Source organism: Oenanthe melanoleuca, chromosome 1 (assembly GCF_029582105.1).
Source record: "Oenanthe melanoleuca isolate GR-GAL-2019-014 chromosome 1, OMel1.0, whole genome shotgun sequence".
Classification (NCBI taxonomy): domain Eukaryota; kingdom Metazoa; phylum Chordata; class Aves; order Passeriformes; family Muscicapidae; genus Oenanthe; species Oenanthe melanoleuca.
The window spans coordinates 29,697,531-29,712,243 of record NC_079333.1 but is presented as its reverse complement, the minus strand read 5'-3'; the positions used below and the strand labels follow the sequence as shown (position 1 = coordinate 29,712,243).

Here is a 14,713-nt window from a genome sequence, read left to right as displayed (position 1 = left end):
TGCTGGTACTGGACTGTAGTTTAAAGTTAGACAAATCCCTGTGGATATGATGCAGTAACCTTCTGGATCCGAGCTGCCTGTTGGCTCTGCTGGAAATTTGCTCTGTGTGTAAACCATATGTCCTTTCCTGGTATTTACCCTTGATGAAAACTCAGCTAGGAATCAGTTTAATTTTCATAATTCTGCCTAAAATTAGACCTGTGATGCCATAGGGGGTCAGGATGGGCGCTGCATCTTGCTGTGTTGATTCTACTGGGCTCACAAGCACAGATTTAGTTTTCTTTTGGTGAGCCAAATACAAGTAAAAGGTAGAGTAGCAGTCTGTGTGAAGGCCCTCCATCTTTCTCTCTCTTCAAATAAAATAATCAATATTAATTTAAGTATTTTAATTTTATTCTGAAGACTCTTTACTCTACTGTTTGAGGGATGATATGTCTACAGGGGAAGTAATACCCCTTGGACTGAAAATATCACCAGATAGTACAGCATGTGGTCTTGGGGGTGGGGGATGTATCTAGATCAGACTTGCATTAATTCCTGTTTTCACATACCCAGGAATGGTCTTTAGACCACTATGTAATATCATAGTGTGTAACATCTGTAACATTGAGCGTCTTAACTTCTGTGTGTGGTTATTTCCTGATCCCCATCTTTCACACAGACAAGTCAGCAGCTCTAGAATCCTCATGGCCTCAGAGAGCCAGATTTAGAAACTTAGCTCTAAACACCATTCCCTGTGTTAGCCACAAAACCCTCCTCCCGTCACAGCTGCAGCAGCAGCACACCTGACAGTGCAGCAGCGTGAAGTGTACTGTAGCTCTGGTGTCAGCAAGGGTTATTTATGGAGAAACCTGCTGATTCCTCTGTCTTTCCCCTCCACCCTGTTTTAATTTTGCAGCTGACTTTGGCTTCTGTGCCCAGATCACCCCTGAGCAGAGCAAGCGCAGCACCATGGTGGGCACCCCGTACTGGATGGCGCCGGAGGTGGTGACGCGCAAAGCCTACGGGCCCAAGGTGGACATCTGGTCTCTGGGCATCATGGCCATCGAGATGATCGAAGGAGAGCCCCCCTACCTCAATGAGAACCCTCTCAGAGTAAGAAAGTGCTTTTATCCTCAGGCCTTCGCTGAGCTGCTGGTGAAGCTGAGCTCATGCAGATCCTCTGCTGTGGTTTCATCAGCTCCAGCCCCGTCTAACTCAAACCATTCTGTGGTCTCCTTAGGTGTCATAGTGAGAAGGCTGAGATAGTCTTAGTTCAAAGCCATGGTTTGCTCTGGGTAGCAGAGGTGTGGGTTCTTCTATGAGTTACATCATGCACATGCATAATTTCCCACTTTCTGGGATGCTGACAGAGGCAGAAGTTCTACCTTAAGGCAACAAAGCAGTCATGTCTTGAAACTTTTTACCCTGTGATTGAGAGAGTTCTCCTCCCAGAAACCTCATGTAGTGGAAGATTCCCTTCTCATGGCAGGGGTATTGGAACTAGGGATCTTTCAGCCCAAAGTATTCTGTGTTTCTCTGATTCTATTAAATTCTATTCTAGTAGGAGCTTTTTCCTATGGGCAAATTATTCCTCCTTGCATGCTCCAAGTAAAATTAGAAGTGCAATAAGCCTTTAGACAGGGCTTAAGCCTCCTGATGTCTTTCCTTTGTTTAATTATTAACAAAAGAAGATGTGCTGTCAGCATGTAGCGGCATCACTGCTCTTAATATAAGCTAAGTTTATGGCTTTGTTCCCAGTTACACAGGTTGGAGGGGTCTAGAAAAATTCTGCTTAACTTTTTTTTTCCATCTCTTGCAATGGGAATGATTTTTGGGATGGAATTGCAGCAGCCAAGAAAACTGTAAGCAATAAAACAGTGTTGAGTTAAAGTAACAATACTTTGGCCTCATTTAACTCAATTTATGCCAATTCCTAGGCTATCAGGCTGATCCCATGGGACATGTTGAGTGATGTGCTCAAAAGGCCTGTATATTAACAAGTCTGTGACAGATTTCTGTTTCTTTTGAAAATTCATCCAGTAAGTTTCTCACATAGATGAATTTTGAGTCTCTTGATTCTCTAAGTGTGAATGCTTTATCCCCAAGCAGTAGCAAAACTGGTTTTTTCTGCAGGATGTTAAAAGATATCCAAGGGTCTGCTGGACATGTTTTGTAAGGAGCCAGCTGCATCTTTATCATGTTGATGTTTTAGGCCTTGTACACTCAGGCAGAGTACCAACAGAAAAAAAAAAAATCTGTTTAGTCAGGGTTACCTTCCTATGGGGATATAGTCATTATAGGAGTAATGGTAGAGTTGTGCCAGTTAACTTCCCTGTGTAAACAGGGTCTGGAATGTTGTTTTTGTCCTTATAATCCCTTGAGAGGCCTGCAGGATCCAGACCCAGATTACAAGGGTAGAACAATAAAGGATTGGATCTTATCCACAAAAAAATAGGGCTGGCAGCTATTCTGTTTGCTGAAATGTAGGCATTGATTAGTGACCCTGATAAGGTGAGGTTTTTTCCTCCCCATTGAACTGTGGGGAGGGAGAGGAGAAATGGGTGTCTCTAATCCAGAGATGTAATCTAATCTTCATAACCTCCTGTTTCCTGGGTGCTTGTTTTTGTCTCAGGCTCTGTATCTCATTGCTACCAATGGAACTCCAGAGCTGCAGAATCCAGAAAAGCTTTCACCCATATTCCGAGACTTCTTGAATCGCTGTCTTGAAATGGACGTGGAGAAGAGAGGTTCTGCAAAAGAGCTGCTACAAGTAGGTGATGGGGAGTAAGGCTGAAACAACCATGCAATCCTGAGATCTTGTTTGAAGTCTTAAATACTGCATCAGCTGAAAGCACAGCACAGCCAAGGTAACCTCTCAGGGGAAAAAAGCAGCTGAAAACCACAGCCCCCAAACATAAATCTATAATAAAGTGATAACAGACTGCTCCCTTTCCAGTACTGGCTACTGGCAGCAGCTGTTCAGTGTGTTCTGTGTCCAGCCTCAAATAATAGCTGTGTCCCAGGCCTGCCAGATGTTGAGCCCCCTGATTCTCGTGGTTTCTATGTGGCTGGCCATGACACCTGTGTGTGTTGTCACAGTCTTGTAGTGCTTTTTCCAGTTTGGAGAGCAGGAAGGCTTCTAGCTGTCACATATTCTGGCTGTCTCCTTTTGGGAGGAGGGATCATGGAGCACTTTGAGATGTTCAGGCTTCAATTAACTGGAGCAGTTCACTTTTACCACATTTTACCTGATACTTCTCCTTACAGAAATGATGGAACAAAGCTTGTGACATATCTTAATTAAGAATGGCTTGGATTGGAAGGGACCTTAAAGATCCTGTGGCTGCACTTCCCCTGCCATGGGCAGGAACACCTTCCACTAGACCAGGCTGCTCAAAGCCCCATCCAACCTGTTCTTGAACAACTCCAGGGATGGGGCTTCTTCTCTGGGCAACCTCACCAACCTTTAATCAGATATTTCACTGAAAACCTGGTGTCTTAGTCTGAACTCACAGTGAAAGCTGAGGACCAAGATGCCAGGATTTTTATCAACGTGGATGAGAGGAGTGGTTTGTGTGTTCTTTCTGTCAAATTTGCCATGAGGGTGAAATATGTAAGTCTTTATAAAATAGATCTGTGATCAGGAACACTCAGACCTTAAGTATCAGACAGTTTGCATTTTTTTGTTTTCCTTTCTCTCCACTGATTAGTGTAGTGGGCTGAGACTTGGATGTGTTGCTGCTTTCTGAGACTATAATGAAGCATAAATGTCTGGTAGTATCGTAGTGTCTGAAAGATAACTTTTTCTTCTGGACTTTTCAGTCCTAAAATATCAGAAAGAAGTTATGTCCTATTTCTAGGAGCAGGAGAACATTCTGACTGTAACACTTCAGCCTGTTCTTAACTACCTTGTGGCCTCTGAATTTTTTACTTTTTATTTTTTTCCATCTCTGAAGCATGTTGCCTTGGATGATTGATCCCTTCTGATGCTCAGAAGTCTTGTGGATTATCATTGCTTCTTATTTTCAAAGCAGCTTGTGGACTTGCCCTTCACTCTCATCTGAGAGCTGTTTTGATAATCAATACTGTTTTATTTGAAGAAGAGCACCTATATAGGAGACTGAATGGTGCTGTGTGGCAAGCTGTGTGCTGCTCTCCCAAATTTCAGCTGCTTTGCAAATTTCTGATACCTGGTAGAGGGCCAAGGCAATGCTTTCTCCAGACCTGTGACAGTGGGGAACAGGGAAATGAGAGGTGATCCCTCCATGGAGCCCTGTGCCTTGTGTCTGAATCACAAGGTTGGCTTTAGTACACCTTCTTTCACACTGGATTTCACTATAGATTTTGCAGATTTATAATTCACCAGGGGAATTTGGTGAGTTTTGCTTGATCTTGAATGTGCCCAAACATTGGATAATTTAGTGTGTGTTGGGTGCAAATCTCTTCATCACTTCAGGCAGTCCCCAAAATTTTGTCATAGTGAGAGAGCTTCTGGATTCACATGTTCAGAGACCAGAGTAGGTTCTTAGATTTCATATGGATTTAGGTGAAAATGTTTATAATTGCCACTTTTGGAGCATGTTCTGAAAAAAAATCTAACCATTTTTCCTTTTGTTTTGTCCTAGCACCAGTTCTTGAAAATTGCAAAGCCTCTGTCCAGTCTCACTCCTCTGATTATTGCAGCTAAAGAGGCAGCCAAGAACAACCATTAAAGTGGTGAAGTCGACACAGTCATCATGTCAAGACTTAATGTTCATTTCAGAGACTGAATTATTTGCCCTTCTCTCCTTCTGCTCCTTCTTCACAGACAGGGGTGTTCTTAAAACTTTGACTTGCCCTGGAGGGTGGCAGAGGCATCATTCACTGTGTGTGGAAGGGCACACAGCAGGGATGTGGCTGATCCTACATGATGAACTGTCCTTCCACCCTCGTGGTGGGGATGAGAGGGGAAGAACATTTTGTATGGGTGAGAAGATCTTTTTGGGAGCATCTGAACCTGACCTACACGTAGCGAAGCCAGTTTGTTTTCATATTTCTTACGGTGTTTATTTTTAAAAATAATGTGGAGCCTTAGACCATGTTTATCTTAATAAATTAAATCTTTTGCTGGCTGCACTTTGCCTGCTTCTGCCAAGCTGCTATTACCCCATGGAGGCTGCTGTGTGCTCTGGAGGACTGGAGGAGGGAGGAAGCAGGCAGCAGCGATGAGAACAGCTGTCAGCTGAGAGGGGAGCGAGGGGGTGAAGCTGCATCCCTCCTGCAGCACTGCTGGATGCTTGGAGGGAGCATGGACAAAGCCTCTGGGTGCTTCCTGCAGCCATTGAAGAACTTAAGTCATGGGTCTCTTTGCCAAATTGTGTGAACTGCCCCCTACTCACCCCTTCCCCCTTTAGTGGCAACTCTACTAAACAAATCTCAAATATTTTTTTGTTGTTCTAGGAAATAAATCACAGGAAAAAAATGGCAGAGAGCTCTTTTAGGGTTATTTTATTTACTGTGAGGCTTTGTAGAGATGTTGCTCTATGTGATTAACAAACAGCAATTACTGTTCTAAAGACAAGGTTTGCCTGAAAAATATGTTGAAAACTCTCGTTTCTTAGAGCAAGTCCAATGGAAAACAAACTGATAATGGATGCTGCTTTCTCCATGGAGATGTGGGGACACGAATTTTTTGAAATGATGGTTTCTTTATGCTACTGATTCCTTGGGTTGCCAATAGTCTGTAAAACAGGAAACCTGGAACTACTACCAGAGGGACTGGTTGTAAACACTGGGCTTATGTTCAATTGTATACTGATTTCTAATAAAGTGACTGCTGCGTTTCTTAACTTGGGGCTAGAGGAGAACTGGTGAATTCACTGTCACCAGACAAGTCTGTCATTGCTTGTGTGGTCACCAGGTACTTGAATGTGTTGGATGATGTAATTTAACCTTTCCTTACCCCTTCTGCATTCCTTTGGGATAGCGAGTGGCTGCCAAGGGCGTAACTTCACACATACAGAAAATTGATACAAAAAATGTGTATTGTAACTGTGGGAGCTGCTTTCTCTGTACTGCTTTGGTAACAAAGTGAGGTGAGTTTAAACCTATATCGGAGTAACCCCTCATCTTTCTGTTGGACAGAAATTCATTCCTTCTTGCTGAGACCTGCTGTTGGCTCAGCCATTTCCTCCCTGGATTTGGGCTTTATTTAAATGTATTTTCTGAATGACTCCACAGTCCATGACAGCTATTACACCAGCTTTACTGGGTGTAGGTACTTTGTGGGTTCTTCTGCTTCTGAGGGGCTTTCTCCCATCCTTTGTGCTCCAGCATGGTCACTGTTTGACACAAGGCTGAGGGGTGAAGTCTGTTGCCCAAATTTGCAGCCTCTCTCCCTTGGTGTATGCATATTTCATCTCCCAGTATAGTTAAGTTTCCTCTCACAAAGCTTATATCCAAGGATGAATTCCTTGGGCAAAACAGTAGAGCTGCCAACCTGGGAAGGGATATGATCTATTGATGAGCTCATCTGCTTGGAGCTTAGGTGGAGATTGTGGGATGGAAGGCCACTATGCTTGAATAATTCCCTTTGAAAAGGACTTTGTTATTCCCTCTGGAAGACTCAGGATGGCATATGTGGAAGGAATAGAATTAGTGTCTAGATCTCTCTTGATCTAAAGTCTCATTTGACTGGCAGATTTGGCAGCTGACTGTTTTTCAGAGAGCACAGGGTTCAGTTTGATCCACAACGTGTTTAATGTCTCTGCCTTTGATTCCCTTCCCTGCATCTCATTGAGATGAGAACCTTAATGCAGATGTGCCCTATCTGTGAGCATGCACAGGAGTTTATTTTCCTGCAGCAAACTTCCCCAGTAAGATAGAAAAGGTTATTTTTATGTGTTTTGAGTTGCTTTTCTGGATCCTTTATTGCATAATGGAAAGGAATCAACAGTGACTGTTTACCCCTCCTCTTACAATGTGCTTCTGTGTTCAACTTCCACATGGACTCGGTCCTGCCTGGTTTCTGCTGGCTGCTGGAGAGGGGAGCTGCCTAAAGCCTTTCATTCTGCTGGGAAAAGCTGCAAGCCTGTGCCCATGCTCGTGTGTCATCTTGTCCCAGGCTGTTTTGTCCCCACTCGTGATGGGTGGGTGGGGAAAGGAGGCGATTGCTACAGCGTGCCTGGACCTAGTTTCTAGTTACCAGACACATCGTGGTTTTATGTTCTCAGAAAATCTTTTTTAAAAAATTGTAATTAGCCTAATCTTAGGAGAATGGGTTTGTTTTGTTCCAGTTGTTCTGAAGTGCATTCTTTCCTCCCCTCTCCTTTCATGTGTGAGTCGCCTGCCTGGCACCAGCGCCTCCCTTAGCTTTAGAAGAGCCCTTCCTGTCTGTGGCACACTCCTGTCTACAGAGGGCTCTTAAATAGCAACTTTCTGACTTAAAATTTAATCTCCAGGGCTTATTTTTCTGAGAATATCTTGTCCCTGCTGTTACTTGAAAGTGACTCCAACTGGGCAGCTTAATTTGTACCTTTTTCTTCCCCTAACTTTCTTTTGTTAACTGATTTGCCCGAGTTGAAACCATTTTTAATCACAGCCCTTAATTATTAATTTTCCTGCTAATATTAAAATTCTCTCTTCCATATTAGAACATTAAATATTCAGTTGTTCTGACTGTCCTTTCAGAAAATTGATTTCCTTTTTGAGGGATCTCAGGCAATCTTATAATTTCATATTCTACAGTTTACAAAGGGCTTGGTGGAGGGGGAGGCTAAAACACATCTTCTTTTCTTAAACACAGAGATTGTCTTATTAAATACCAATTGGTATCTTCCATAAGACTTTTCCTATGTTTCAAGAATGGGCATTGATTTGTATTACTTTAACTATTAGGGTTTTTTAGGGTTTAGATGTTTTTTAAACAAACAATTTGACTTGGGTCCAAGAGTTTGTGTGTGAGAGGGTTGTGGAGACCATGTGGGAAGAAGGCAGGTTATTTGGACAACACTGCCAGGCACATAGTGTGATTCTTGGAGTTGTCCTGTTCAGGGCCAGGAGTTTGACTCGATGATCCTTGTGGATCCCTTCTAACTCAGGATATTCTGTGAGGCTGAGAGTGAAGAGCCAGGACAGGGATGGAGGGCACAGCAGAACTGGCTGGTTGCAGCAGCAGTAGCACACCCTTAGCCATCCCTGAGACGTCTTCATTGAATGGATGTGTTTTTAAAGAGCATGAATCTGGCTGATTTGTTGCTACAGGCACTTCTCTAGGCAGGCATTATGCTCCTACCAAACTGCCTTCCCCTTTCAGACAAAAGGGGTTCAGGGATTTCTCCAGCAAAGGAGGCTCCTTGAGAAAGGAGGTTTCCATGGAGACACTTACTTGACTTAAACGATCTGGCTAAGGCTTGAGAAGAGGTTGGGTGGGTAGACACCACACTGACACAAAAGCCACTGTTCTGCAAAGCAGCTGGGGTTGCTGCAGTGTTGTGTTGCCAGCTTGATGCCCCTTTTGAGAGGGTTGGTTTTGAAAAAGTGCTGAGAATGTTCCCTGGTCAGGATTGTGTTGTGTGTATAAAAGTCTGGCTCTTAGCTGAGATCTCTGTCAATATCCTAACCCATCTGTCTCAGAATGCTGCAGGTGGGTGTAAGTAGGGCACTTTGCAGCAGAGTACTGTGCAAGAAAGGATTGCCATGGTGTGTAGTAGGTGCTTGCTTTCTTAGAACCCACCCTTCTTGGCTGACAGCAAAATTTGTTCTCACCAGTTTCCAAGAATAATATTTGTTTGAAGCCCACTCCTAATTAAGAGCAGAGTCCATTTGTCTGGTGAGTGACATCTTCAGTGTAAAAATTGTAAAAGGTGAACTGATTGTCTGCTCATCTTTCCCCCATAAAACACTAACACTTTTTAATGGCTTCTTACTTTAGCTGTAATAGAGAGCCTGGAAATGTATTTTGGGGTCATAAGCCCGACTGGATGGAGCATGTGTGTAATGAATGCTGTAGGATCTCACAGTTTGTTGCTGATGACAGTTCATGGTGGCAAAGGTGAGACCTTAGAGAAGCAGCTGCCAGCTGTGACAGAGGATAACAGCAACAAAGCTGCAGTACAGATGGGAGCTGGACAGAAACTTGCTGCCAGAATGGAGCCTACAGTGAGTGGTGGGAAAGAGACAGAGTTGGTCCAAGGGGTGGGATGAAGCAAAGGTGAAAACTTCAATTGCACAGTTGCTGAGGAAATTCAGGGAGTGCCACAGCAGCCTGCTGCATCTCAAGGCAGCAGCATCTCTGAAGGCAGAGAGCAGAAAGGAGCCTGAGGAGGGAAAAGGTGCTGAGAGTGGAGAGTGGAGCAGCAATATGGCTCTGAGTCACAGCTTGTGCTAAGAGCTGGAGCTAATCCAGGAGGTTCACAAAAAATGACAAAATTCAGCTGAAAATGAAAAGTGGAGCTAGAACGGAGGAGATGGCCTTGATGTGCCAAGGAACTGAAGAGAGAGGCCAGATTCCCTGAATGTGTGAAACAGCAGAAACTAATTTAACACAGGCTTCTGTGGATGACAAGTAGCTTGTTCCCTCCTGCCTTGCAGCATCAGTGTCGTGTCTTTTTGAGATCAGCTCTGCTTTGGGATCATGTCAGCAGCTGCCCAACTTCAGCCTCATGTTTGTAAAGAAGGTTTTTTGCTCTGCACCTACTGACTTCTGACTGCAGCTCTCTGCTGGTGGCAGATGTCTTTGTGTTGTGTCCCACCTGGAAATATGGAGGCTGTTGCAGTTTTAAAATCTGCTGGATAATGTACTTCTTCCCATGCTGCCTTGGCATAACTCCTGTACTGTACTGCTGGATTTGTTTGATGTGCCAGGTCAGCTCAGCCATTTTAAAAATAAAAATTGAAACCTTAAATAAAACCTTGATTAATTATTTGGTTCTGCTTGACTTGCTGTTTCAATGACCCTTGCAATGATGGTAAATATGAATGGGGGTGCTTGAAGGAGATGTTGTGTTCCTCTGACCTATTTTAGATTAATCAGATCTTATTTGTGTAAGGTAGCTACACTAAAAGCTGTGACTATCATCACTTATTTTAACTTGTTTGGACATAGTTAATATTCTGGAAAGCAGACTGGAAGCAGGATCTTCCCAGCTCAAAGGAAGGAAGCTTGGATGCTTGTTTTCTCTGCAGGTAAATTTGGTGTCTGAGACTCCTGGTATGGAGGAGAAAATCAGGATGAGTTTGAGATGGGTATGTGCACACACCAGGTTTGAGAGAAGTCACTGAGAGAAAAGGAACACTTTGGGGGACCAACTAGAACAAGGACATCAAAGTGACTCCATGAAATCCCCTCTGCCTAGAACAGATGCTGAAGTAGAAGAATGCTCTCCATCAGCTTTTTCCAGGAAAGCCAGAGGAGATACCCATCAAGTTGTGTTCTACAAAGATGGGGGCCCCACAGTTGGAGCAAGAGGAACATTGCAGCTGAACTGGCAGGGATTTGGGGTGATTTTCCTTGCCATGATGTGGTAGTATCCCATGTTGGGTATCCTTGGCCCATCAGAGAAAAGAAATCTGACTTCACCAACACCACCACTCCTTCATAGAAACATAGAATGGCTTGGGTTGGAATGACTTTTAAAGATCTCTAGTTCCAACCCCCCTACCATGGGCAGGGACACTGTCCATTAGAACCAGGTTGCTCAAAGCCCCATCCAACCTGGCCTAGAACACTTCCAGGGATGGGGCATCCACAGCTTCACTGGACAACCTGTGCCAGTGCCTCACCACCCTCACAGTGAAGAATTTATTCCTAATATCCAATCTAAAACTTCTCTCTTCCATTTTGAAGCCGTTTTCCATTGTCCTGTCATTCCAGGTCCTGGACCAGAGTCCCTCTCCAACCCTCTTATAGCCCCTTTAGGTACCAGAAGGTGCTTTAAGGTCTCCACAGAGTTGATCTCTTCTCTTCTCTTCTCTTCTCTTCTCTTCTCTTCTCTTCTCTTCTCTTCTCTTCTCTTCTCTTCTCTTCTCTTCTCTTCTCTTCTCTTCTCTTCTCTTCTCTTCTCTTCTCTTCTCTTCTCTTCTCTCCTCTCCTCTCCTCTCCTCTCCTCTCCTCTCCTCTCCTCTCCTCTCCTCTCCTCTCCTCTCCTCTCCTCTCCTCTCCTCTCCTCTCCTCTCCTCTCCTCTCCTCTCCTCTCCTCTCCTCTCCTCTCCTCTCCTCTCCTCTCCTCTCCTCTCCTCTCCTCTCCTCTCCTCTCCTCCAAAGCTTCACAAAACAGGCTACCAGGTAAATTTTGCTCATGGTAATGTACATTCCCTCAAAGTGCCCCTAAAAATACTACTGGATTGGTGCCTGGTGGCTCTACCCTATGGCCCATGCAGGGAGCACAGTGATTTCTACCTAGCTACCATTATCCATGATTTCTGGGGAGGACTTTCTGTCTTGGAGACTTCTTCTCTTGAGACAAACTTGTTTGAGTATCCCAGCAGTGGATGGGAGATGTTGGACAATGAATGATGGCAAGACTTTAAGAAATGGTTGGTGTTGATTTCAGTGAAGTGTAACTTGTCTGAAGACCCTTCAGAGCCCAAGGTAGCTTTCCTTGAATGTAAATTCATAATCAAGTTTATAAACAAATAATTATTGAAGGCTTATTTGATAGATTAATAGTTTTGGGGTTAAATAATTGGAGTTAAATAATGGAGTTTTGGAGATAAATAATCGTGGAGATGGACACAAGGTGACAATGCCTTGTGTTAGATCAGCAGATCTATGGAGGGGGAGCAGGGGAGGAGAGGCAGGAAAAACATTTGGGGCAAACACAGCTTCAGGTCTGAGCCAGACACAGCAAACTGGCAGCTAAATCCTAGCAGGAGCATTTATTCTCTGTGTAACTGCATGAGATTGATTTATTGGGGAATAAGTGGTGGGAGAAGCAGTGGCCTGGCAGTGCAAGGCTGGCAGGTGTGTTCTCCATCACAAGCTGCAGGAGCACTGCAGCTCCTCCTGCAGAGGATGCTTTGGCTGGTCCCTCCTTTTCCTGCAGAGCCCAGAAGACTTTGAAGTTTTGGTTCTGGAGCTGATCTTTGGGGAGGATGTGTAGCCCGAGCACGGTAAGCAGGAGCTGGCTGGGCTTGCCTGGTCCTTCCCCATTCCTGGGGCTGTTCTGCCCTCTCCCGGCAGCTGCCCGGAGAGCCCTTTCCCCTCCCGCTCGTTTTCTACGAGCAACTAAAAAGGAACTTTTGTGTTTCTTTAGCAGGCTGAAGGCAGCCGGGGCACACGGGCACGGATAAGGAGATCATCCTTTCCTGATATGTCTGATCCTTGTGATCGCCCCACCTCCAGCTTTGCTCCTCTCATTTTTAATTTCTAGCAGCCTTGTAAGGCAATTGTGTTCCCCCAGGCCATGGTTATGTGGGAGCCCTCTGCTCCCACCCCAGCATGGTCCCTAATGCTCAGTGACACCCTGTGCTTCCCCCAGCTCTGCTCTGACAGCCTGGGCCAGCCTGGTGAAGGAGAAGGGGCACTGCCACTATGGTGTGAGTCCCTGGATGGGAAGCAACCACTGCTTATTTTCTATTCCTCACATTTTCTAACCACATCAGCCTCTAACCCCAGCTCTCACTCAAGTTCTTTGTGTTTTGCAGTCACTCTGAAGCCCTCCAGGCTTTGGGAACAGCCCAACCAACCCAGGACCACTGTAAATTGTCCCATCTCGTTTGCACCATGAATAATCCACCAGGAAGGACCAGCATGAGATCAGTGGTGATGCTGGGGCACAGCAGGATGGCAGCAGGCAGTTCAGGTCTCCCCTTGCACAGGCAGAGTGGGTTGGGTGCTCCTGAGGAGGTGACATTTAGGCAATGTCACCACTGGGGCTGGTGTGCTGGGAAGGGAGGTCTCTGGGTGCTGGGTCCCACTGGCCAGCCTGTGTCTCCTTGCCATGCCATCCACCATGTGGAGGGTAAGAAGCACCCAGTGAGTTCTCTGGACTCACCCTGGTGATGACAAGTGTCACCTGAGAGGCTCCTTGGTGACAAATCTGCAGCTGAGCAGAACTGAGCACCATGGCCCAGGCTGGGAGACACAGGGCACAGCACAGCTTTAAGAGCCTGAGTGGTGGGAACCACCTTTGCTAGTCCAAAATGGGACAGCAGCTCTGAGTCCCCACAAGACTTTGGCTGCTCCCTGCAGAGTGATTTATTACCCTGGGATAGTGGGGATCTTGCTGCAGCATCCCCACTGAGGAGCAGCAGGGTGTCCCCATCACTCTCGAGGCAGGAACCATCAGGGCAGGGGTTAGTGCAACCTCCAGTTCACTGCCCAAAGAGGAGGAGGAGGCACAGAGCAGCTGCCTGTGTGCCCAAGAAACAAAACTCTGGAGTGCTTCACTCCTGAGATCTGTCACCATCCTCCCTCACCGTTTGCCACATTGCATTCTTGGACACAGAACAAATTGGCCAAAGGATGTTTTATCACACCCTCTTCTTCCTCACTGGTCCTTGTGTGATTTTCCCCTCTGGAAATCCCTTGGCCTCTCAGGATACCTCTTCCAGAAAAGTATCCTCTTCCAGGATACCTTCCCAGAAAGCTCAGAGCCCCTTGTTGAGCCCCAGGACTTGGGAGGACTTGCCTGGCAATTCAGCATGCATGAGGTGATTTTTTGAGTTTATATTTTGGCTCTTGGTGTACATTTTCTATCTGGTGGGTTGCACACTCCAGAAGAAGCTGCCACGTCTTGGGCTCAACTGGTTGGGCTTTGCACCATTATCCACAGCCACTGCTGTCCTTGGAAAGGGGCAGCAGCATTTCTTGGGATTAAGTGTGTTTAAAACCAGCTCTGATCAGCCCAAGCAGCCTGAGAAGTCTCAGTGGAGGACATGTCCCAGGATGCAGGAGCAGGGCCAGGCCCAGGCTTCCATGGAGGCTTGCCAGCATCCTGCCAAACCTGCTGCTCCCCATTTTCACTGTGCCTCTACTTCACCCCAAGTCTCCCCACACCAACACTTTGGGAGGTGCTGATGCTCTCCCTGGTTCTTTTGTGTCAGAGCTGTGTGTCAAAGGCTTCAGGCTGGGAGATGGCAAGAGGACCTCCCAGCTTGCCCCTTCTCCTGCAGGCTCATCCTCTGGGGCTTGATGTGAAGCAGGCTGTCTTCTGGCTGAATTCTTAGTCATGCTGTGCACTGAGGGGCTGGAGCAGTCTCTGCTCTCTTGTGCTGTGGCATGGAGCTGGCCAGGGTCCCTTTCTCCCCCCTCACCCATCCTGTGTGCCTCCAGGGACTGACATTTCTGCTTTTTGGTGGGATACTACTTGTTGAGAAAATCAGATGCTGCTCTGCCCTGGCTGTGGGTCTAAAGCTTGGAGCAGTTCAGGTCACTTCCTTCTCCCTCCACCTCCCTTATCACTCCTGGAGCTGCCATAAACTGTGATATTTCTATCAAACCTCGTGGGGACATCGTTGCCTGCATGAGTCCCTGCTCTGAAAGTTTAGCAGTTCCTTGGGCAAATGGGCTGTGTGGGATGGGGGACATGATGGGGACACACACACTGGCCTCTCATGCTGCCAAGGCAGTGTGCCCCAAGGTGAGGAGGACTTAGGGTAGGAGGCTGTGAACATATTTCCCAGCAAAATATGAAGTGGCTGGCACTTAGGCTGGCACCATCCCTACTCTCTATTTGTGCCATTTTTGCCCTGGGTTTATCTTCTCCTGACACAGACAGAGGCAAAACTCACAGGGTTGAAGGCTGAGCTG

The 14,713-nt window shown here is 46.0% G+C and overlaps 1 protein-coding gene across 10 annotated transcripts in view; it reads left to right on the top strand.

The window, feature by feature from the left end:
- The window catches only part of PAK1 (p21 (RAC1) activated kinase 1), a 95,711-nt gene extending 88,508 nt beyond the window's left edge, over positions 1-7,203 (top strand). For all 10 annotated transcript variants that reach the window (XM_056505730.1, XM_056505700.1, XM_056505745.1 and 7 more), the window contains 3 exons: positions 899-1,095; positions 2,615-2,752; positions 4,608-7,203. In XM_056505730.1, coding sequence (XP_056361705.1) covers positions 899-1,095; positions 2,615-2,752; positions 4,608-4,694 — 422 coding nt within the window. In that variant the 3' untranslated portion in view covers positions 4,695-7,203. The remainder of the gene's footprint in view (positions 1-898; positions 1,096-2,614; positions 2,753-4,607) is intronic.
- The last annotated feature ends 7,510 nt before the right edge of the window (positions 7,204-14,713 follow it).